This window comes from Brachyhypopomus gauderio, chromosome 3 (assembly GCF_052324685.1).
Source record: "Brachyhypopomus gauderio isolate BG-103 chromosome 3, BGAUD_0.2, whole genome shotgun sequence".
NCBI classification, from domain to species: Eukaryota; Metazoa; Chordata; class Actinopteri; order Gymnotiformes; family Hypopomidae; genus Brachyhypopomus; species Brachyhypopomus gauderio.
Genome location: NC_135213.1, coordinates 31,772,070 through 31,792,551, shown reverse-complemented (window position 1 = coordinate 31,792,551; position 20,482 = coordinate 31,772,070). Strand labels below are relative to the sequence as shown.

The 20,482-nt window shown below is 41.5% G+C and overlaps 1 protein-coding gene across 2 annotated transcripts in view; it reads left to right on the top strand.

The window, feature by feature from the left end:
• Nucleotides 1–20,482, top strand: part of tmem8b (transmembrane protein 8B) — a 100,801-nt gene that overhangs the window by 64,841 nt on the left and 15,478 nt on the right. The window contains exons 1-5 of one of the 2 annotated variants that reach the window (XM_076997621.1): nt 1,119–1,324; nt 7,786–8,165; nt 17,795–17,891; nt 18,644–18,767; nt 19,422–19,564. In XM_076997621.1, the coding sequence (XP_076853736.1) occupies nt 7,824–8,165; nt 17,795–17,891; nt 18,644–18,767; nt 19,422–19,564 (706 nt within the window). In that variant the 5' untranslated portion in view covers nt 1,119–1,324; nt 7,786–7,823. Of the gene's footprint in view, nt 1–1,118; nt 1,325–7,785; nt 8,166–17,794; nt 17,892–18,643; nt 18,768–19,421; nt 19,565–20,482 lie in introns of those variants that run through there. The other variant, XM_076997620.1, reaches the window with a different exon arrangement.

Here is a 20,482-nt window from a genome sequence, read left to right as displayed (position 1 = left end):
AATTTACTTGAGTAAAAGTAAAAAAGTACTTTGATTAAAAGCTACTCAAGTAGTGAGTAAATGCATGAGTACTGTCTCATGTCAGTAAATTACATCATGGGAAATTGAATTACGGGAAACAATGACTTTTAATGATAAAAATAATTTATTATAAATAAATATTATATATATAAATTATTTATTATAAATAATATGTATTTTTGTTTGTTCCTAATTATTAGGCCTGTGTAACTTTAATGTGTTCCACAAAGGCACTAACTGATGAGACTGTCAGCCAATACGTGTAGCTACAACTTGACACCAACTGAATCAATTTGTAGCAAACTTAATCATCCTATATTGCTAGTGTGTACAATCAGTGTGAGAACTGATTTTTAGTATTGCACTGCGTTACATTTAATAATTACATCATACAAACGTTATACCTCAGAGATATAGCATTACACAAAATTATACATACAGCAAACTTATCGCATCGTGTTTCCTCATATTTGATGTTGAGTTCTTGTAGGCTGAAATGTCCACACGTTTGCAGACACAATTGGCAGCGCCAAGGTTGCAAACTCTCACGCATTGAGCGTGAGACACACGCATTTGACCGTCTTCACACGCTTACACGCCACACATCCGATTTCTCACGCCGAAAAAAATCTAGTTTATTTACCTCTGATCCACATCTATGATTCAATGAGTTACTAGTTCGCTCTGCCGCCAACCACTGACGATCGATCGATCGCGATATAATACTTAATTTATGTCCATTTTACACCCCCCCCCCCCCCCCCCCCCCCCGTCAACAATTTACGTTCACCACCCAAACCCCCACCCCCACCCCGGTTTAAATCTCACTAAAAGAGATCTTGAAAACTTGGCAACTCTGCAGCGCATTATATAGCTGTCCTTTTACACGTTTGTAATGTAAACATTGGCTGTATGAGGTCACGGATGTTCGGTAGGTTTTTCTGTCACTTTCTTGCTACCGGTGGAGAAAGTTTATGTATGTGATCACGTGATTGACCGGCTTCATTTGATTGGTCACTCATACTCAGGTGCCGAGAGGTTGGTCAGTCTTCTCACTGAAAAGACGAATTATTTACAAAACGAAAGTATCGGTAGCGCGCGGCGCAAATCCGATTGTAACGGAGTAAAAGTCGCGTTTTTCTCACCACATATTTACTCAAGTAAAAGTAGAAGTCTTTCATATTAAAACTACTCCTACAAGTACATTTTTGTCCAAAAAGCTACTTGAGTAAATGTAACGGAGTAAATGTAACGCGTTCCTACCCACCTCTGTGAATGTCCACATGCTAACATGAGAAAACAGGTCAGTGCACTTATCCAGTGGGTTGGAGGGGGGGGGTTAGCCCTGGATGCCTGTATGTTAGCCTGTATACCGCCTTCCTAGCTTGTAAATCATTTATCTTACCAAAGAACAGTGTAAAGGATCGCCCCAGGCTTCCTTTGTTTTCTTTTCAGACTTCCAGATTTGTGTCACTTGCCTGACACAATCCTGTCTGATCCCCCGGCCCACCGTCAACCCACCTGTGTCTCCTGTCATATTAGTGCCGGTTACCACTGATTCAGTCTCAGAAGGACGAGATGTGGTTTGTAGACAGGGAAGAGCAGAGCATGGAATTGAAGACTGAATGAAACCACTTTCATTATATGTTGTATGGTTCAGGGGGTTATTGTTTTTTTTTTCTTTATTCTGTAGTACCAGATTACTTTTTGCAGAACATGTAAAATGCTCTAAATCAATGTTCACCTCCTACTGACATGAGACCTTAGAGCAGTTGATTCCAATGTCAGATAAGATGACATCATCGTTGTGTTCTACCTAACACAACCTGTGTTCTACCTAACACAACCTAGCGCACATGAACCAGGTGATCAGCATCATGTAGCCCTTGGTATCTTGAGGGATGTGTGGAGCTGGGATAAAGTTAGATGTGGGCTGGCTTGAGAGGCTCCAGGACCAGTATAAAAATCCCTGTGTTAGAGCATCACCTTTCACCTCAGTAGCATCTCTGATGCCTTCAGGATCTTGTGGAAATGTTCGTGCCTTTGTGCCAAGGCTCCTCTATGAAAAGACCCACTGACATAGATATTGGCATCAGCAAAGTGTGCAAACTTCTGATTTTTCTCCTACTACCTCCTACTAGAACTTCAAGGATCAAAAGCAAACCAATTGTTTGCTTGTAAAAAAAAGCTTTTTAACCAAGCTGCACTCTTAGCAAGGCTGTGAATATATGTTCATATATGGCCTTACATCATTGTCCTCAGTATTCAGTATTCAGAGGTCAGTATTCTGTGTGCTGTGTGATGCTAGGTCTATGCAAGAGTGTGTGGGAAGCAAAACTCTTTCAGCAGATAGAACATTGAGCCTCATGCTTTTAAATCCCTATTGGGAGCAAATGTTGACCCATCTTATGAATAATATCAACAAACAAGAATATTACAAGAGTTAAAAATCTTAAACAGGAGAAATGATTGCTTCTCAGAATGAAAATGGGTGATATTCATGAAGCATCTTTGCACATCTAGTTTATACAAATTTTAGGTTGATTATTAGATTAACTCTTTATTATTTTGTGTTCTGTATTTGGCTATGGCAGTAGCTGCTCATTGTGATGCATTGATTAGTGTTAGGAGCATCTACAATAGTGTAAAACCAGCACGGAGCATTTCCAATTCACCTGATACCTGGTGCTCAATGAATGTGTTAAGTGTCGGAGAGTTCTTTTAAATAATGATCACTTGAGATTCTACAAAAAACTGCTATCAGTGTGATTGGGGAGCTTTTGTTCTATTTCTAAGCACAAGACAGCAGACTCTTGTTCAGATGGTGAAGAACATTGAGCTGCCTACAAAAAAAAATGTGTCCGCAACCCCAGGGCACAGAGGTTTTTGGGAGACTCGCTCTGAACACGGAATGAGCCATGTTAAAGTTAACTCTTTATTTGCAGTTGTGACCAGACGTGTTTGTCTCCAGCTAATAGCATTAGGGACCTGTCTTCATCTTAGCAATAACAACAAAGTAATTGGTATTCAGGTGAATCAATATTTAGAGATGGAGAATGCCTTTTGGTGGCACAATAAGGGTTTCAGATTCATTTTGATTGCTTACGTGATGTTCTGAATACGAAGCCTCTTTTATTGCCTGACTTTGCTGGATCAAACTTTTACAAATCCACTGTTTGAGTTTTCTTAATCTTAAATGATGGGAGCATTTTGGAACGGGCTATTTATGTTTCTAATAAACATTCATGCGTTTTGAAGAATTCATGGAATTATTACAACAATTTAATAATAATAACCTAGTGATTAGTTTTGATTAGAAATATGCCAATTCCTTAAACTGGAGCATATTTATGGTGAAAAGGATATATATTTATGGTGAAAAAGACACTGGCTTACGTGGCAGCTCTTAGTCTGTCTCTTTATTTTTTATCTTTTCTTAATCTTAGCTCGAAATATAGCAAAGAAATACGAGACATATCTAATCGTCGATAAATGTCAAGACATTTCCTGTCCACCAAATTTCAGAACATTTGTCATCTCAAACACATCTCCGGCATTTCTTCTGCTCTAGAGTCTGAAATATCTGTGCTTGGACAACACGGCTCAACTCAAGGCACTGATATAGCATTAAATAGCTCTGTCTGTGAGTTTGGTCCTCGCTAGAAATTGTATGGCACTCACAGTGGAGTGTGCGGAGAAGCATTATTAGAGCTCTGAGGGGAGGAAGAGGAGAGCTGTACGCCAGCCTTCGTCAAACACACCCTCCCTCTCCCATCTTGTCCCTCTTAGTGTGCCCAGTTACCATAGCGATGCATCAGCGGTTGCGCTGTGCTCCCTGCCTGTGATATTTCGTTTGACCTGACCTCTTCTGAAGCTGAGTTTATGCGGAGGGGCCACCATCGCCCCCGGCTCCGCAGGCAAGCGCCTGCACACCTCTTCGCCTTTTTTATTTTTTACTTTTCCTGAGCTCTCCCGTCTGCTCCCCCCCAATACCCGATGGAAAAAAGTCTTTGTTGAAATGTAATTGGAAATGCACATGGGAGCTGGACATCACCACCATGTTGGGGGTGTGATTGGCGTGGGTGGGAGTGAGTCCAGAAATGTGGGCCAGACGCCCCCACCTCAGCTGTCCAGTCTCCCATTCATCTCCCAGAACCACTGTGGGAGTTTAATGGAAATCAGCAGCAACTCGCACTTCCGCCATTATCACCAAATTATTTATCGCCTGGATACGAGTATTATGCAACCACTGATTTTGAAATTCATCACACCTAATGCCAGTTAGAAATATTTAGCTGTATTAAATATTCAAGAAATGTTTAATTATATATTATGCCCTGGGACATACTGGTGCACGCTTAGAGGGTAATGATAGTAATTTTTCTTGAAATTAAATGCAAATACAGAACAGCTCTATGATTGATATAATTCTTTATGTATTTGTTTTACCCCAACCTTTAGTTTCATGTTATCATTTTTAATATGAATCACACGATTATACATTATTGCCACAGGACATTACCATGATTTTCCGCAAACACATTCTACCCACACTGTTCCTTGGTAACCCTTATGGACATTTCATTGCTCTGTTAATCTCACTGACATTATCCGCTCTTTTCACACACTGCTTTTAAATCAATATCAGGCCCACTGCTTCGTTCATTAGCCGGCAAAAGATAACACGCAGCTGGATTTAATAGCCGCCCCGTGTGAGGAGAGAGGACGCCATGAACAGAGCGGTGGAACAATAACGCAGTGGATGGTGTCAGTAAATCTGAACTGACTGTCCCCCTTTCTCCCTAGTGTCCACTGTCATGGATGCACAGAAGATGGGTCCTTACAGTAAATCAGCCTAGATGAGCTGGTAATTCACTTTATATCCACTGTCTTTTGGTGCTGTAATGGTGCACAGGCCTTTAATGTTTCACTAGACTTCCGTTGCTTATGTTGTGTTCACCGATCAATGTTTAAACATGGCTAGCCAAGGATAATATCAGTGTCTTAATTAAGACTCCTGGGCACATTTTAAGGCTAATCCATGACAAAAATCTGATTATTGTTAGCCAAAGATAATATTGGGAATATAACCTGTTTTATCAAAACAGGTTTATCAAAAAAATCATGCTAATTCCACCCTAATCCCATGTAATAGCCAAAAAGAACCAGGCGAAGGATAAAATGCATTATAATTACCAAAACAAAGGAGCATTAAACAGAACATGTGCTTTGGCATGTGTGCTTGCATCTCCATCTTTCCTGCCTTTCACCAATGTCCACTTTTGTGTGTAGCACAAAACGCAAGCAGGGCAATTATAGCAGTGCTTTGTTAAATTGATGTTGTATTAGCCTCGAGCCAAAGCCAATAAGTGAATCTTTGATCTAGCAAGTCTATTTTGCATATATTTACATGAACAGATGCTAGCCTTGCTGTAAATACCCAGAAGCCACTGAGACTTTGAACTGGGAGTTGATGCTGGCACAAGAGTTATTTCCCAGGAACTGAGTATGAGTGTATGATGTCAGGCCTGGATGGCTTCCTGCACCCATTCTTTCTTATTTGTTAGGAGATGCCACTCTGGTTGATAAATGTTCAGCACCTAGTATCTGTAATATCTGTGCACAGTGGAAGTCTCAGATAAAAAGAAAAATAGAGTAATCCACAATAAGAGTGAAATAGATTGCAATGGAGGAAGACAAGTGTATGGCAATGCAGTAGCAATAGAATGTTACAGGGTCGAGAGTTTCCGGGGCTCTGGGAGCAGCGCCTCATGAAAAATAAATACCCCCATATTCTCAGCCTCTTGCTGAGCGTTCCTTTTTTTCTGGTAATCTGTGCTTGTTTATGGCATGTCAGTGCATCAGCATTTGAACATTTCAGTTGCCAAGTTGAAAATGTCAGCTTAGGAGAGCAGGATTCCTACTGAAATGTGCTGTTTCTCTTTATCTTTCTCTGAAGGTAAATATTCAGTGAGAAGGTGAAGAGTTGTAGATTTCTACAGGGCTGGGCTGCAAGCATAAGCTAAAGAAGCTCTCAACATGAGCATGTTACATGTTCTTTGATCCTTGCCAGACTTTATTAATTAAACAATGCCAGGCTTCTCTAAAGCAACTTCTGTGACTACTGTGAGCTCTTATGACATGGCTGGTGAGGCCCCCGAGCACCGCTATGCCTGCATTAGGACTGCATTACAAACTCCCAAATGCTTTCGCTCAGCTAGAGTTTCAGCCACTTACAGAGACACTTTTCCCTCGGTGACTGTTTTGACGCAGTACTTTCCCAGACTGCAATTTTCCCTGGCCTTTGTTGGGCAAAAGTGACATGTTGTTTGTCTTTTACGGAGTCCCTGTGGGTGAAGTGTCACATAAGCGATACTTTCTTTTCATGCCTGGTTGCAGTAAGGGCTTCTCGTTGGAGCCAGCGTGTAGGCTTCCTGCTGCAACACCTGTGGCCGTGCAGGTGCTGAAGACGGAGGCCAGCTGTTTCAGGTGCTGAGCCAGGCATCCCCAGTCGAGCCCACGTGTGGTTATGTCTGATGGAGACAGACCTCCACAGTCCCATAATTGCCTGCCTCTACCCATCATCATGTACTGGCGCCTTGTACGGTAATGACGTTGTGAGCAAAATGGCAATAATTATAGAGGAGTGTGGAAAAGGCATGATTTGATCAGTCAGAGGCACCCTGTAAATGCAGTGTGATTAACAGACTAATCAAGGCTCTTTTTTAAATAAGTGATTGACCCTCTGTTTCTCCTTCAGATGTTCTCAAAAACACTCACTGTTCTACAGTCTCAGGCACTCGGATCAGTTACTGTTGAGTCATAAAAATTTTTATCACCAGACAGTCCTTCGGTCTTGATTATTGATAGTTTACTAGCATGAATCATAAGACATAAAAGGTGTTTATTAATAATCAGAGACAAGAACCTGCTTAATCAGCAGGTCAGCAATTCCACATATTTCTTATTGCTTAATCAATTAAAAGTTAACAGAGATGGCATAAACACAGTAATGATGTTTTACCAAGTCATTCTTGAACTGAATAATGCAATATAGTTTAGGGCCTTGGTGTGTTAATTAAATTATGGATTTAAGTAAAGTATTCCTCTATGTTGTGAGTGCCGAAACCATGAGTACCAGCACAACTGATCGACGATGAAAGTATTGTGAACTTTGGAAATGCGAGAGGGTTGTTCAGATCTGATTAAAGGCTGAAAACACATTTTTGCAGGTTTATTTATTTTAATTTTTTACACTGCATCAGAAAAACAGAAAGCATTGCAGAACCCAAAGATGAGACAAGAAATAGATATTGGTTAAAAATGTAGCATATTGAATTCTAGGGGTTTGGTATTCTCTCAACAGTTCCTTGGGTCATGCGTGCCAAAGAGGTGACTGGTGCCTCTGTGTAAGCTCTGCTGAGGTACTCCTGCATTCCTGTAGTGATTCACTGAGACATCTTGACAGTCCCATGCAAACTATCTGGATAAAATTGGAAAGGAAGGCTTGAGATTTTCCTGCAAAGAAAGGTTCTGAGATGCAGCTCCTGGATGCGGAGGGCTGACAGGAGGATACTTTTAGCCTTGCTGTGACCCGTGTGCTCAGATCCACCCATCATATTCAGTCTGGAGCTTCCTCCGAGCACAACATCTTCATTTCACATTTGCTTTATCCCTCTCTTTCATCCCCCATCTTCTTCGAATCACTCGATGCATATATTAAGACTTTCAAGCTCAAACCCTCTTTTGATCTTTTCCCTCCAGATTGCTCCAAGCCGAGCACCACTAAGGGCTCCTCTGCCATGAATATGCCCCAGTCATTTGGCACAGCGATGGGCTTCTCTCTGTCAGAAACCCTGCCTGCTGCCAGCCTGCCCAACCTGTCGCGAAATACCTCTGATCAGGGCTCACCGCTGACGGCTGAAGACAGCATCATCTACTTGGCACCCACCGCAGACACCAATAAGTGTTGGCCCATACGACCCACATTGCGTAACGAGTTGGACACCTTCTCCGTGCACTTCTACATCTTCTTTGGGCCCAACATCTCCATTCCCCCGGACAGGGCAGCAGTGTTCGCCATCAACCTGATGCCTGTGCTGGACAGTGGAGGAGTTCTCAACATGGAGCTCAAACTGAATGTGGTGAGTACCAATGGAACTCACTGTACTGGAAGAAAGACTTTAATCTATTATAGACCATTCCCTCAGGATTACACTGGCAAAGGAGACCCGGTACTTTTGACTAAATAGATAATAGACTATGCTAAGAATCATATTTTTGGCTTAGGACTAGACTCTATACAGGGAAGTAGAATGTATGAATAGCAAAATGTGTGGAATGGAAAAAGTTACATTAGTAAATTAGATGTAAAATGACAAAATTCTTAGTATAAAGACTTCAAAATACAATATTCAAACTACAGAAAGTAACTGCTGCCACAGTTTTCTTAACTTATTAATTTTGGATTTTGTCATCATGGGAACTTATGAATCTTCATGAAGATTAATTATCCTCTTAGCATCAGAGGAAGGGATTTTGGGCCCCATGAAAAGATATCACATTGGACCCCAATGAAAAAAATTGACCTAATGTTCCAACATGTTTTAGGGTTCTCATCACTCATAGGCCCTTAGAATTGTCCTACCTCCCACCATGGTGTCAGGGTATTATGATTGATGGTTTCGTATCTATCGTGATAATACAAGTCATGTAAAATGACTTGCGAGGATGAAGGCAAACCAAGGATGAAGATAACTGTCATTCTGAGGGAATAATATTCACACTTTCCTCCCTTGTCACTGGCTGCTAACTGCAGGAAGAACACCTTGTGAATCTCAAATTATAGTTATCTTGTATGTTTGAAATTGTACATCAGTTTCTTTACCACAAAATACTATCTTCTGATAAATCAAATTCTTAATGCAGTATTCCTCTACATTGTGAGAAAATCAGCCTGTGCTTTCGAAACCTCCAGTGGGACACCGATATTCAGAAAGCTTTGATAGAAGCAATGAGTTCTCTGACACCTCTGAGGTGTCTGAAGGATTAAAGCTTGAATAATTCAGTTCTTCCATTTCCCTCGCAACTGAAAGGAATAGGCACGTGTGGCATTTCAAAAGGCTCAAGGTTAGGTCTGTGGAACTTTCTAGCACTCCACTACATATGGAAGGAAGAGAAGCTGTGCACTTTAGCCTGATTAATAACAAATGTTAGCAATCAAGTGAGTGCCAGGCAGTAGCCACCGTGGGCACGCTAACACCTGAGGAGCGCTGCTGCAAATGTCACTGTCATTTTCCACCATCAAGTCTTGAACTTCACTTTGTTTCTGAGGGGGGAAAAAAATATCATAAGCTGTTGGATATGATCTTTAATCACAGCTTGAATCGAGATGGATCACCTGGAGAGGTTTCATGCGAACATCAAGGGGGCGATAACAGAAATGTATGCGATCCTCGATTTGAATGTCAGTAGAAAGCTTCAAAAGGTCAGATGGAATAGGAGGTGGGATCTATTAAGCAACCCTTCGATCTCTGGCCCGTTCAGTCACAAAAGCTCAGCCATATCCTCCTCGCCTCCATTTCCTGTTGAGATTTCATCAGCGTGCGTTAATGGAGTGATATCTCCTGGAGTGGTATCAGCAAAAGAAAATAAGCGGCCACTGTCCAGGCTTATTTTAAAACGTCAAACGTCGAGCTTTCAGTAGCCAAGAGGTGGAACGTGAGGTGCTGAGAGTGAATGCTGAGAGTGTGTCTGAGTGGTCCTGACCAGACAGAGACAGGATATGATTGTTGGTAGTGAAAGAGAAAGAATGATGTGATTTTTTTCTCCTTTGACACCATAAATGCACAGAACCAGTATATGTGAGAATAGGAATTTCACAGTATTTTTTTCCTTTTAAAAGAAAAGTTCCACAGATGGGAAAATTGGGTATGAGCAGGCTCAAAAACTATAATTATATATTTGCAGATGAACCTTTGAATCCAGTAACATTTGAGGCACAACACATCCAGTCTCGTGCAATTTTTAGATTGTAGATTTCAAGGAAAGCAGTATGTGGAAAAACATATAATTACATGACCACAAGTCGTGTATCATATGGAGCAAGTCAGGAAGCGGTCCTAAGACACAATTGTTCACTTCAAAATCATGTATTATGTGCTTTGCATATTCCTGAAATGATTTCCCTCATTGTTAAAGTTAAACTTGTTCTTGTGAAGCCACGTGCCATTAGGAACAGTCCTGTGTCAGTCAAGGCAGCCAAAGGAGTTGAAATGACCCGCATCGGTGAGCTAAAAAGTCATTTTCCTCAATCAGCACTTTGGAAGCTAGCACTAGATTGGCTTTTCACTCTTCGCTTTTAATGGCAGCTCTGGGCATTGTAAAAAAGGGCCTCTTTTAAAGTTGGAGTAAAGACTGGCCTCTTGAGTGTGTGCCACTGTCGTAAAGCAAATGATTTCCGCCTGCCGCCATATGATGGCACCTGGGAATTATCCTACAAGGACGATGAGGTGATGGATATTGTACTGCAGGTTTATGAGCAGGACAGTTAATGGGAGCCATTTCAGCTATTGGCTCTGCTGGACTCAGGTCTCGTCACAAGGAACTTGGATGAACAGAATAACATGCTTGGAGCAGACTCATTTTGAAGGCATTAACCACACAGAGTAGAATGTACTGCCATTCCAGCCCACACAAAAGAACTAGAGCTAAGAACTAGCATGATAATAGCTAGATGCTACGGTGGTCAGTTAGAACAGTGACCAAAATACTCAGCAACAAAGGATTTATGTTTTTAATTTTGGCCAGGGTAGTGGTAGCATGATGAAAAAACTAGTTGGGGTTCGTTTTTGCAACCGGGGCAACCACTGGGGTCTATCATTGGCCTTTTTTTTTGTCAAAGGAGCACACTCATCACTCTTTGGTATATTGGCAAGAGATTTGCTGTGGAACAACTGCCTATATATCTGGGCAAAAAAATAGAGAAAAAAGTCCTGTAGCCTGAACATCAATTGCTTTCTCTTCAAAACACCTTGTACCATGTCAGTAGCAGAAAAATACACTATGGTACCATGAACTGAAGTGAAAGTTTTTTTTGAAGCAACAGCTTCCAGACATGATAATGAGAACCACTTTGCACATAAATCTCTGGGTATATTGCTGACTTCCTATTTCATTGTTTGAGAAGATTGATTAAAACATCCTTATTTCTGGAGGCAAAATGTATTTTTGTCAGTTCGACAGCAACAACGATAAATCAATTTGATGTGACTAACTGCACTAAAATAAGAGTGTTCATCAAAACCAAAAAAATTGTCAACCTTTATTTTTTTATTAAAAAGGGCTCTTGAAATCAACTGTGTATGTCCAAAACACTTAGCTGTTACCACTTTTTACTGCAATGTTAGAAACCAAGCCAGGTGCATATCCAGGTAATACACTCCAGGTGTATACTATCATTCTCGCTTCCTGAGTGTGTAGAACTATAAGGATTCCTGTCATCAGTATTCTGTGTGGCTCGGCTGAAGGATCCTACCTCCCACAGGGCACAATGAAGCTCCCTGTTCTTCTCAGCCCGGGTGTCCTCTCCTTGATTAACCTCTGCTTGCTGACATTTCAGGGTTGAGTTGCATTGCCAGCAATGGCACTATTCATGCAGAACCAAGAAGCTTGGTTAGCCCGGGACCACATATGGTGCGACACTGGTGCAAAAGCCCAGTCCATGGTGGCAAGAGGAAACCAACAGAGAACATGTCTAACTGTCTGTGTCCCTCATCCCTCCCTGTCCGCCCTTCTGGAAGTGTCCTCTACTCTGTAATTAATGGAAAATGGCATCCATTAGAGGGCAGCCAGCTCTGGTCTGGGAAGAAAAATGCAATTACCTGGCACTAATGAGACTTTCTGGACAGGCATAAAGAGAGGCAGGCGGACAAAAAGGACCTCGGTTTCGTTTGTTCGGTACACTCAAAGTGATGGTCTCAGATTGGCAAAATGAGGAGCCTCCTGTATTCGAAAATGGGAATCTTCTTTCCATGAAATCAATGCGCCATTTATGCCATTGGCCAGTGGTTTCAGTGTTGCGCAAGTGGTATTACTGATGCTTATAATGGAACGTCTCAATTTTAGAACTGATACAATGCTGCCAATAGCAAGTTCTGATGAGATAATGATTTTACATATTATAGGCTATGAGGCACAGCTTTGTAATTTTCTCAAGCTGTGGTGTGTCTGCTGACAGAGCCTGTCAACCAATATGGTCTCTCAGACACAATTTAGTGTCACATATTTTATTCAGACTTAGATGTAATAAATAGGACTGAATATTCTCACAGCAGCTGGGCCTGTTGGCGTTGTTTTCATTACAGCAGTGGACAAAATGTTCAGATTTTAAACCAGCAGAGCTAAATTTAAATGCAGCAATACACGTCTCTGGAGCCTACATTATTGTTTAATCTGGCAAAAATCTTGTCAGGATCAGAAACATTTTAGAAGCAAGGGAATCAAACTGTAAGCACCTTTAAGAGCCCAGAAAAAAACACTACAGGTGAAAAATATAGATCAAAATTAGTGCACTGCTTTCTGAAGCACCTGTATGCTCTTCTGCTTGGCTAGTCGTTGCTTTCATAACTTCAAACATCATAAACAGAGTAAACAGTCACAAACAGAGTGCGATGAACAGGAAACAGATGTTCTCACTCATTCACTCTCATTGTTCACCTGGAACCGCTCTCTTTGAAGTTAGACCTCAAACCTAACCCACCCTCCACACACACACACACACACGCGCGCACACACAGACACGCGCACACACACACACAAAAACACACACCACACACACACACACACACAACACACACACACACACACACACACATATATATTAAACAAAATTATTGTTTCAATTAATTTCAATTTCAACTTCAATTAATGGTAAAGTCTACCCAGCACCACTGGGTCCTTTTTTTAGGCAGCATTGGCCGTTATCTTGAGACCTAGATACATTTCTGCCATGAGATACAAATTTTGGCCCGTAGGTTTTGTGCACAAAAGCATGATGCTTAACATGTTCCTCAATGCCATGGCTGGTTCAGACAAGGCCCACTCCTCCACTTGCCAGAATATCAAACAGTACAAGTCAGTTTGAACTTACTGACCCGCCTCCCTGACAGTCATGTTGCCTGCTCAGCAAGAGCCATTATGCTAATTAAGCAGAGATTATTCACTATGGTAATTACTCTAAGATTATTCGTTGCTGACTGTGAGCATCTTGTCTACAGCATGATAGCAGAATTGCACAGGATTAAAGAAATAAATTGAGGATGATGTTATTCGTATATCGCATAGGAAATTACACCCTAGCCAGACTAACTAACTATCATTTCTGCTTTCATTTTTGTCCCCTTTAAATTAATGTTGGTATATAAATGTAATACATCTACAGCCATTTCATATATTTGTGAACAAAGACAAAGCAAACGTGAATGTTTTTTTGGCAGTCTGCATTCAACCTTCACTTCATTAAGGACACGTAGGGGTGTCATTTAGTGGTGTGACTTAAGTGGTGCGTAGATACACTGAGATGTGCATTTTAAAGATGGAGAATTGCAGCTTCCCCTCAACCCCATTCACCGCTCGCCAGTTTCCAGTGACCACAGGACCACTGCTGACTGTATCATATTTGGGTGACAGATTATTCTCAACGTGGCACAGGCACTGACATGGTGGAGGCATCACAGTGGGTGTTGTCCTGGTACATCAGGCACAGTCATGCTGCTGGAGTTCTTACAACAGTCAATGTCACTGCTGTGCCGAGAATTGTCTCCCAGCCAGAAATACCCAGGCGGCAGTATCCCTCTGGTCCGAACTTGACCACTGACGAAGCTTGGAGAAGGGCCAATGCGAAATGTGTACAGCCTCAGAAAGCTACAGACACATACAATGTGTTTTAAATAAATACATGTTTCTAATCTAGCATTTGGTGGCTGTATAATACGTCTGGATTCATCTCTAAAGCTGCTCACATTCGGTTGATTCAACCTGACTTTGAGAGTTCACAGTAAACACAGTAATATTTCACACTGTTTGGCACTTGCAAGCATGCAAACATATACTAAGTGATTACATCAGTAGGTGCATCTAGTCTCTAGATGTTTGGAGAAGCCTGCCTTACACTCAATTAGAATGTGTTGTCCACCACTCATGGCACCAGTATTGTACTCTGAAGTCGGTTCATTGATTATGCAAGAGTTGTGTGTCCTATGAAGCTTGTCAGCGTTTATTGTCCTCATTATTGATTGACCTGTTTTGACCAAAGTACAGGTTAGCTGAGAACATTTTTAATATACATACATACAGCAAATGCTGTTTATACAAACACTTAAGAATTTGACACAATACCATACATGCATGCATTTCCAGATATCACCTAGCCTTATATACTAAACAGGTCGTGGAAAAAGTTGTGCAGAAGTTAAGAGAAATTACAGTTAGTCAGTTAACTGTCATGGCCTGTAGCTGCAACTGAAGAATGGATGATTCAATATATTTATTCCTTTTAACATCCATTACATAATATTTTGATGTTAAAATATGGTTGTTTTCCTCTGTGTCCATGAAGACTTCATTACTTTATGTCTATGAAGCATCTACAAATTTTTTATTAAATACTTGACAAGAAATTACACAATGTACTCAGTTGTAGGCTGACAATTGGTCTAGTCAGACTTGGCTAGGGACTGCTCTAGCTGTCTCATCAGCTGTGCCACAGGGACACAGCTGGGTGGACAAGGTCAAACTTGTTTCTTTGTTGATTTTTCCTTCATAAAATAAAATCACATAGGGGTTGCTTAACCTCCTATTGACTTTCTGGACCAGTGGAAATGTAAACAGAGTGTTTAGCCGAGTAGCTTGGCCTCTTTTCTGTACGAATATAAATATGATGAGGCCAATGTGCACACATGCATGCGTACACACACACACACACACACACACACACACAGCACCCTTAGCTACGGAGTGTCCTCAAACAGACACTCATGCCTGATTGCATGCCAGCGGGGGAGAGATGGGCTAATGAGCTGTAGCAAAAAGCCAGAGAATGGGACCTGTGTGTGTGTGTGTGTGTGTGTGTGTGTGTGTGTGTGTGTGTGTGCGCACATGCACACATTTGTCTGTGTGCACGCTTCTGCATGTGCACAATTGAACAAAAGAGAGAAATCACAGTGTGTGAAGGTGAGTCAGTGTGTCTGTGTTAGGGCAGGGCGTGGAGATGTTTCCCCCAGGGAGCTCTGTGTGACTCTTTTAGACAGTTTGAAGTTGATCCTGATTCAGACCTGCCATTAGATCTTTGGCATCTACTGTGAGGTCCAAGAACCTGACGTCGTCATGGTAATTATGTCCTTCCAGCCAAACAGCAGTGAAAGGCTATGGTTTTAGCAGTGAGCATATAGAAGGGTCATTTGGACACAAGGGCTGCAGAGAAGACCAGTAGTTGCTAGCAAAGCAGTGGCAATGAACAATGCTTCATTAATACTTGGTACATAATACTTTGCATATGATACTTACTGTATGTCTGCCTATAAATAAATCTGGGACCAGCTTCCCAAAAGTTTTAACATTAATTGTAGCAAATGAGTCTGCAATCACTCAATATCTATTGTACTGTTTGATTTACAAAAATGATGCCTAAATTATACAGAATGTATGATTGCAGTGATCTCTTCCACCATGCTTATGATTATGAATTATCCTAAGCTTAGATTTAAGTGATGCATTTGTAAAGTTGCATATATATCTATGTATCTATTTATATCTATCTATATACAGTTTGTGCCAGCTATAATAATAGAGGCTTGTAAGATCTCTATATTATGGAAGTTTCTGCAGTGTGATAGATCTCTACAGTGTGGACGTTCCTACAGTGTGGATGATCTCTACATTGTGGACGTTACTACAGTGTGGATGATCTCTACATTGTGGACGTTACTACAGTGTGGATGATCTCTGCAGTGTGGACGTTACTACAGTGTGGATGATCTCTACATTGTGGACGTTACTACAGTGTGGATGATCTCTACATTGTGGACGTTACTACAGTGTGGATGATCTCTGCAGTGTGGACGTTACTACAGTGTGGATGATCTCTGCAGTGTGGAAGATCTCCACAGGAGAAGTACTAATGCACTGGAAAATGAATGTCAATTAAATTTATTGGAAAAGAAGTCAATAAAATAGTAAATAAAATAAATGAATTAAAAAACCTGAACAGATTTTTTAAAAAGCTGTGATGAATGTAATCTACACCAAGAATCCCCAGCAGAATTTAGCTTGTTTGAAATATCTCATCACAGGAAACGAATTGAAATAATGTGGGCATTTCCTGTCAAGAGAGAGCCATGATTCCCATCCGTGACCATAGACTGTAAAAAAAAAACACATCAGCCAGTGCCAGCACTGAGGTTTGTGTAAAATGAACATGAAAGACCATTGGTTCCTCATCAGTTGTTGCCCTCAGTAACCTTGGCCGCTTTCAGTGATTGGCTGCAGGAGCTCTCCTGTGTACATAATGGCCATATTGTGGTAAGTGTGGTCTTCCATCTTGACGGCTGACTTGTACACTGTGCTGTGGTCGGTCCTGTGGCAGGATGGGAGTGGACACTTTTGCCAGCTGTTAATTCTCAGAGTGGTTTGAATGACAGCCAAGGAGTGCCCTAAGATCAAGACCACTGGCCATCAGTCATTGTTTGAAAGTGTACTTTCCAGATTGGAGTCTGGTCAGAGGCCAGCTCAATACAGGTGCTTGGATCGGTATCAACATTTCAGTGGTGCTTGGTGCATACAAAGCAACAGTGAACATAGAAAATGGCAATCTGTGTAATGGTGATTAATATAAATGCATCGGCTTTATGGATGTCTCTGTTCGACATTGTAGTTCTTCACAATCGCATCACTGCCATCCTCTCCTTTTCTTCAGCATATAAATTAATTTGCCTTTTACATTGGCTTGTTTTCGAAACCGAACTGACTAATACACTGCGTAGGCTGACGTGTACCTTCAGGCTTGAGTTGACGTGGGTCTGGATAGAGAGCCACTATCCCAAAACCCTTCAACAGTGATCAGCTCACAGGCCTCCATTACAGAACGGGAGCTCAGTTCTCTGGAAGGCAGCGGGGGGGAATGCAACTTCTTTTGGGGTCAATCATGTCTTGTTGCGCTATAATTAGGTAGCAGCAACAACACAAGTAACTCAATTATTAAACCCCTTTACTTTGCATCACCCAGCGAGGTTAGCGCCCCGCGGCATTCTCTAACAACTCTGATTAGCTGAAAAGGGACGTGACACTTTCCGTTAGGTCTCGCTCGCGCGCTCGCGCGTTCTCTCTGAAATGCCTGCGCGAGAGCCGCTAATTTGCCTCGTGTCCTGGATTCGCTTCTTCGCCGAGCCCTTTCTATTATTCATGTGCCGAGGGAGACACGAGGGCGAACATCTTTATTTTCAGATGGCTGCGGACGTTCAGAGGGCATATGCTGCCAGATGCTCTTCCCCTTATCGCTGCTCGCGCGCAACTCCAAGAGCACGCCTTATCTAAAAACATAAGGGAATCACAAATATGCTTTGCTAGATGATCTGCATATCCATATATCCATCCATATTTAGTTTGTTGAAACATGGAATTTGTTGATATACTCCTTTCATTACTGTTACTGTGTGATATCCCTGTTTTTTCCCCTGTTAACCTGTGTTTTTAACAAATGTGCTACTGTTTTCACCAGTCCTCTGTGAAAGGAGAGAATGTTACTGTGTTCGGCTGCCTGAATCACGGAATGCCGCTATCCCTTCGAGAGAACTCCTCCGTGAAATGTGAATCTGGTAAGACATGTTTAAGTAGAATCTGTGGTTAGTTCCGTTTTTGTCTTTGTCACGATAGACACACTGGCAAAACAGACAAATAAATAGAGATCAGGACACCGGAGAGGATCAATGGCTGAAGCCCTCCAGCACTTCGGGACATTTACAACAGCAGGGTCATGAGGTGTGCTGGCAAGACTGTAGCTGGCCCCTCTCGCTCTGGACGTCACCTCTTCCAGCCTCTGGGAGAAGAGCCATCATGGCCAGCACAACCAGTCACACAAACAGCTTGTTCCCCAGAGCTATAGCACTCATTAACTGCAGCAAACACCTAGAACTCTAAACTGGTTCTCCCAAACCTCCAGCCTCTGCACAATAATGCCGCCCTGCTCTGTAAAATTGTACAGGATTCATATCATCCTGTAATAGCCTGTAAATAATATTCTGTTTGCCCTGCCTTGCTCAGAACAGCACATGTGTACATATTCATATGCACATATTTTTCCTCACATTGCTCTTCTTGTAAGATACATGAAAGATACACAAGATATGATAGTGTGTACACTGTATATATACATACATACATATACTTCCATATACACATATACTTCCATATACACATTTTTTTTTATCTCTAGTTTTTCTTAGTTAAATAACATTTCTGTTAGCACAAATTCCTCATATGTATTACATACTTGTCGAAATTATGTGGCTCTGAGAAGTGGACTCTGAGATGACCAAGTGGTATCTTAGCCTTCTAACTCCTCTTACAGAGTCTGTTTCGGGATTTCTTCTAACCGTGAATACCACTACAAATATTACAAAGCTCCGGATCCCGTACCCCCAGACTGGAACCTGGTACCTCAGCCTCCGATCTCTCTGTTCCACAGAGCACGGGTGAGTATTAACACGCCACTGCCAAACCCACAGCTGCTTAAGAAAGCACAGGCTTGCACGCTAGCCTTTTGTACACAGGCATAGCAAATCTCTTTATTTGTCCTTCATGTTGGCCACTGGCCTGCTCTCATCTAAATATGAATAATATCAATGTATTTACTTAGTTAAATCCTTAAAGAGTTGTCTTTGTTTCTCTGAAATGTTTCAAGGTTGACACGGTTTGCTATTCCAAAACTATTTGGCTCTTTCAGAAACACACAGATATAAAACAAACAAACAAAAAAACCCCTATGAAATTATAAAGTTTAAAACCATCATTGAAAACTGCCAACATGCTGTTAAGTCCTACCACAATGGGGATAACACCCCCGTGTCTCAGAGCTTCAAAAGATATGGAAGGTGTCCTTAAACCTAAGGTCGCTTTTCATCTAGTTTTATCTTGATTTTTGATTTTTGTGGAATCTGCTCGGTTAGATTTTTTTGAACTCTTTCCATTTGCAGATGATCCGTGTCAGCTATTCTCAGGTGAAATATTTGAATATGCCTTTCCCTCAAAGTCAGAGGAAGGTTGCTTAAAACAAGTTCCCATGAGAGCGCTTATTCTTCAATACTGTCTATTCCCTCTCGACTAATGTTCTTTACTGTTTACTGCAGGTTTGAGGCGTGCTCCAATATAACATCAGAAGTATATCTACGCTCATATCTTACGCCGTGTATCAACGACTGTGGCACGTACGGACAGTGCAAGCTCCTCCGGACCAATAACTACCTGTATGCAGCATGCGAATGTAAAGCAGGTGACCAGCTTTGAAACTTAAACCTTCCTTCCCGCTTCGTAAATTGCTTTGTAAATCGCTCCTTAGGGAACAAAATAAATAAATATAAAAAAAATAAAACCCCTCATCTGAACTTTAAAATCCATTCACGAACGCAGTGTCACGAATTTCAAGAGGCTTTCAACCTGTTTCATTCTATGCAGTTTATCACTACACTTCGCATTGCAATCAGTTTAAAGGTTAATGTGATTTTAATCGCTGAGCTATTTTGTAATTTCACCGCAATCGCCCCTCTCGACAGTCGAACGCCAATCAAATGGTAATTGGCAGGTTGAGTTTAATGATTCAGCCATGCGCATGTCACTCATATCTTCCTGTGAATAAGAGCTCACAAATCAAATTGTTGTTTAATTAGAGGACACGTGGTAAGGCTAGGAAATGCTAATCACGGTTTCTCAATTACCTTCCTCATGCATCGTGGTTTTTTGCTTCTCCCATTGGAATCTGGCACTCGAATTCTATTGTTATATGCATAGGCGCGCAACCTACCATTGAATATTTGCGCATAAACAGTTCACTGTGGGGGGAAAAATGCTTTTTAATTCGCATAACAACGCGCCCTTTTTATGCGCGCATAGCCTTTCTTCTCAAGTGTCTTAAAAAGCGACGACTGGTCGTCTCTTTTGACACCCAGTTAATCTTAAAGCGTGCTGTGCCTTTCTTGTTTGGGGTTGTAGTGATTAGGCAGCGATAAAGTGTTTTGGTTGTTTTCATATTTCATGTGCAAGAAAGGTGCTAGTGAGAAAGGAGCGCAATGCGTCTCTTCCCCCCCCCCCATAGTTTACATAACGACAGGCTTACAGGATCCAATCTATATTTATGAACCTATTGTGCGTGTATGTGTGCTTCTCTTGTCCCAGTGTTTGAGTAGGTTGTGGA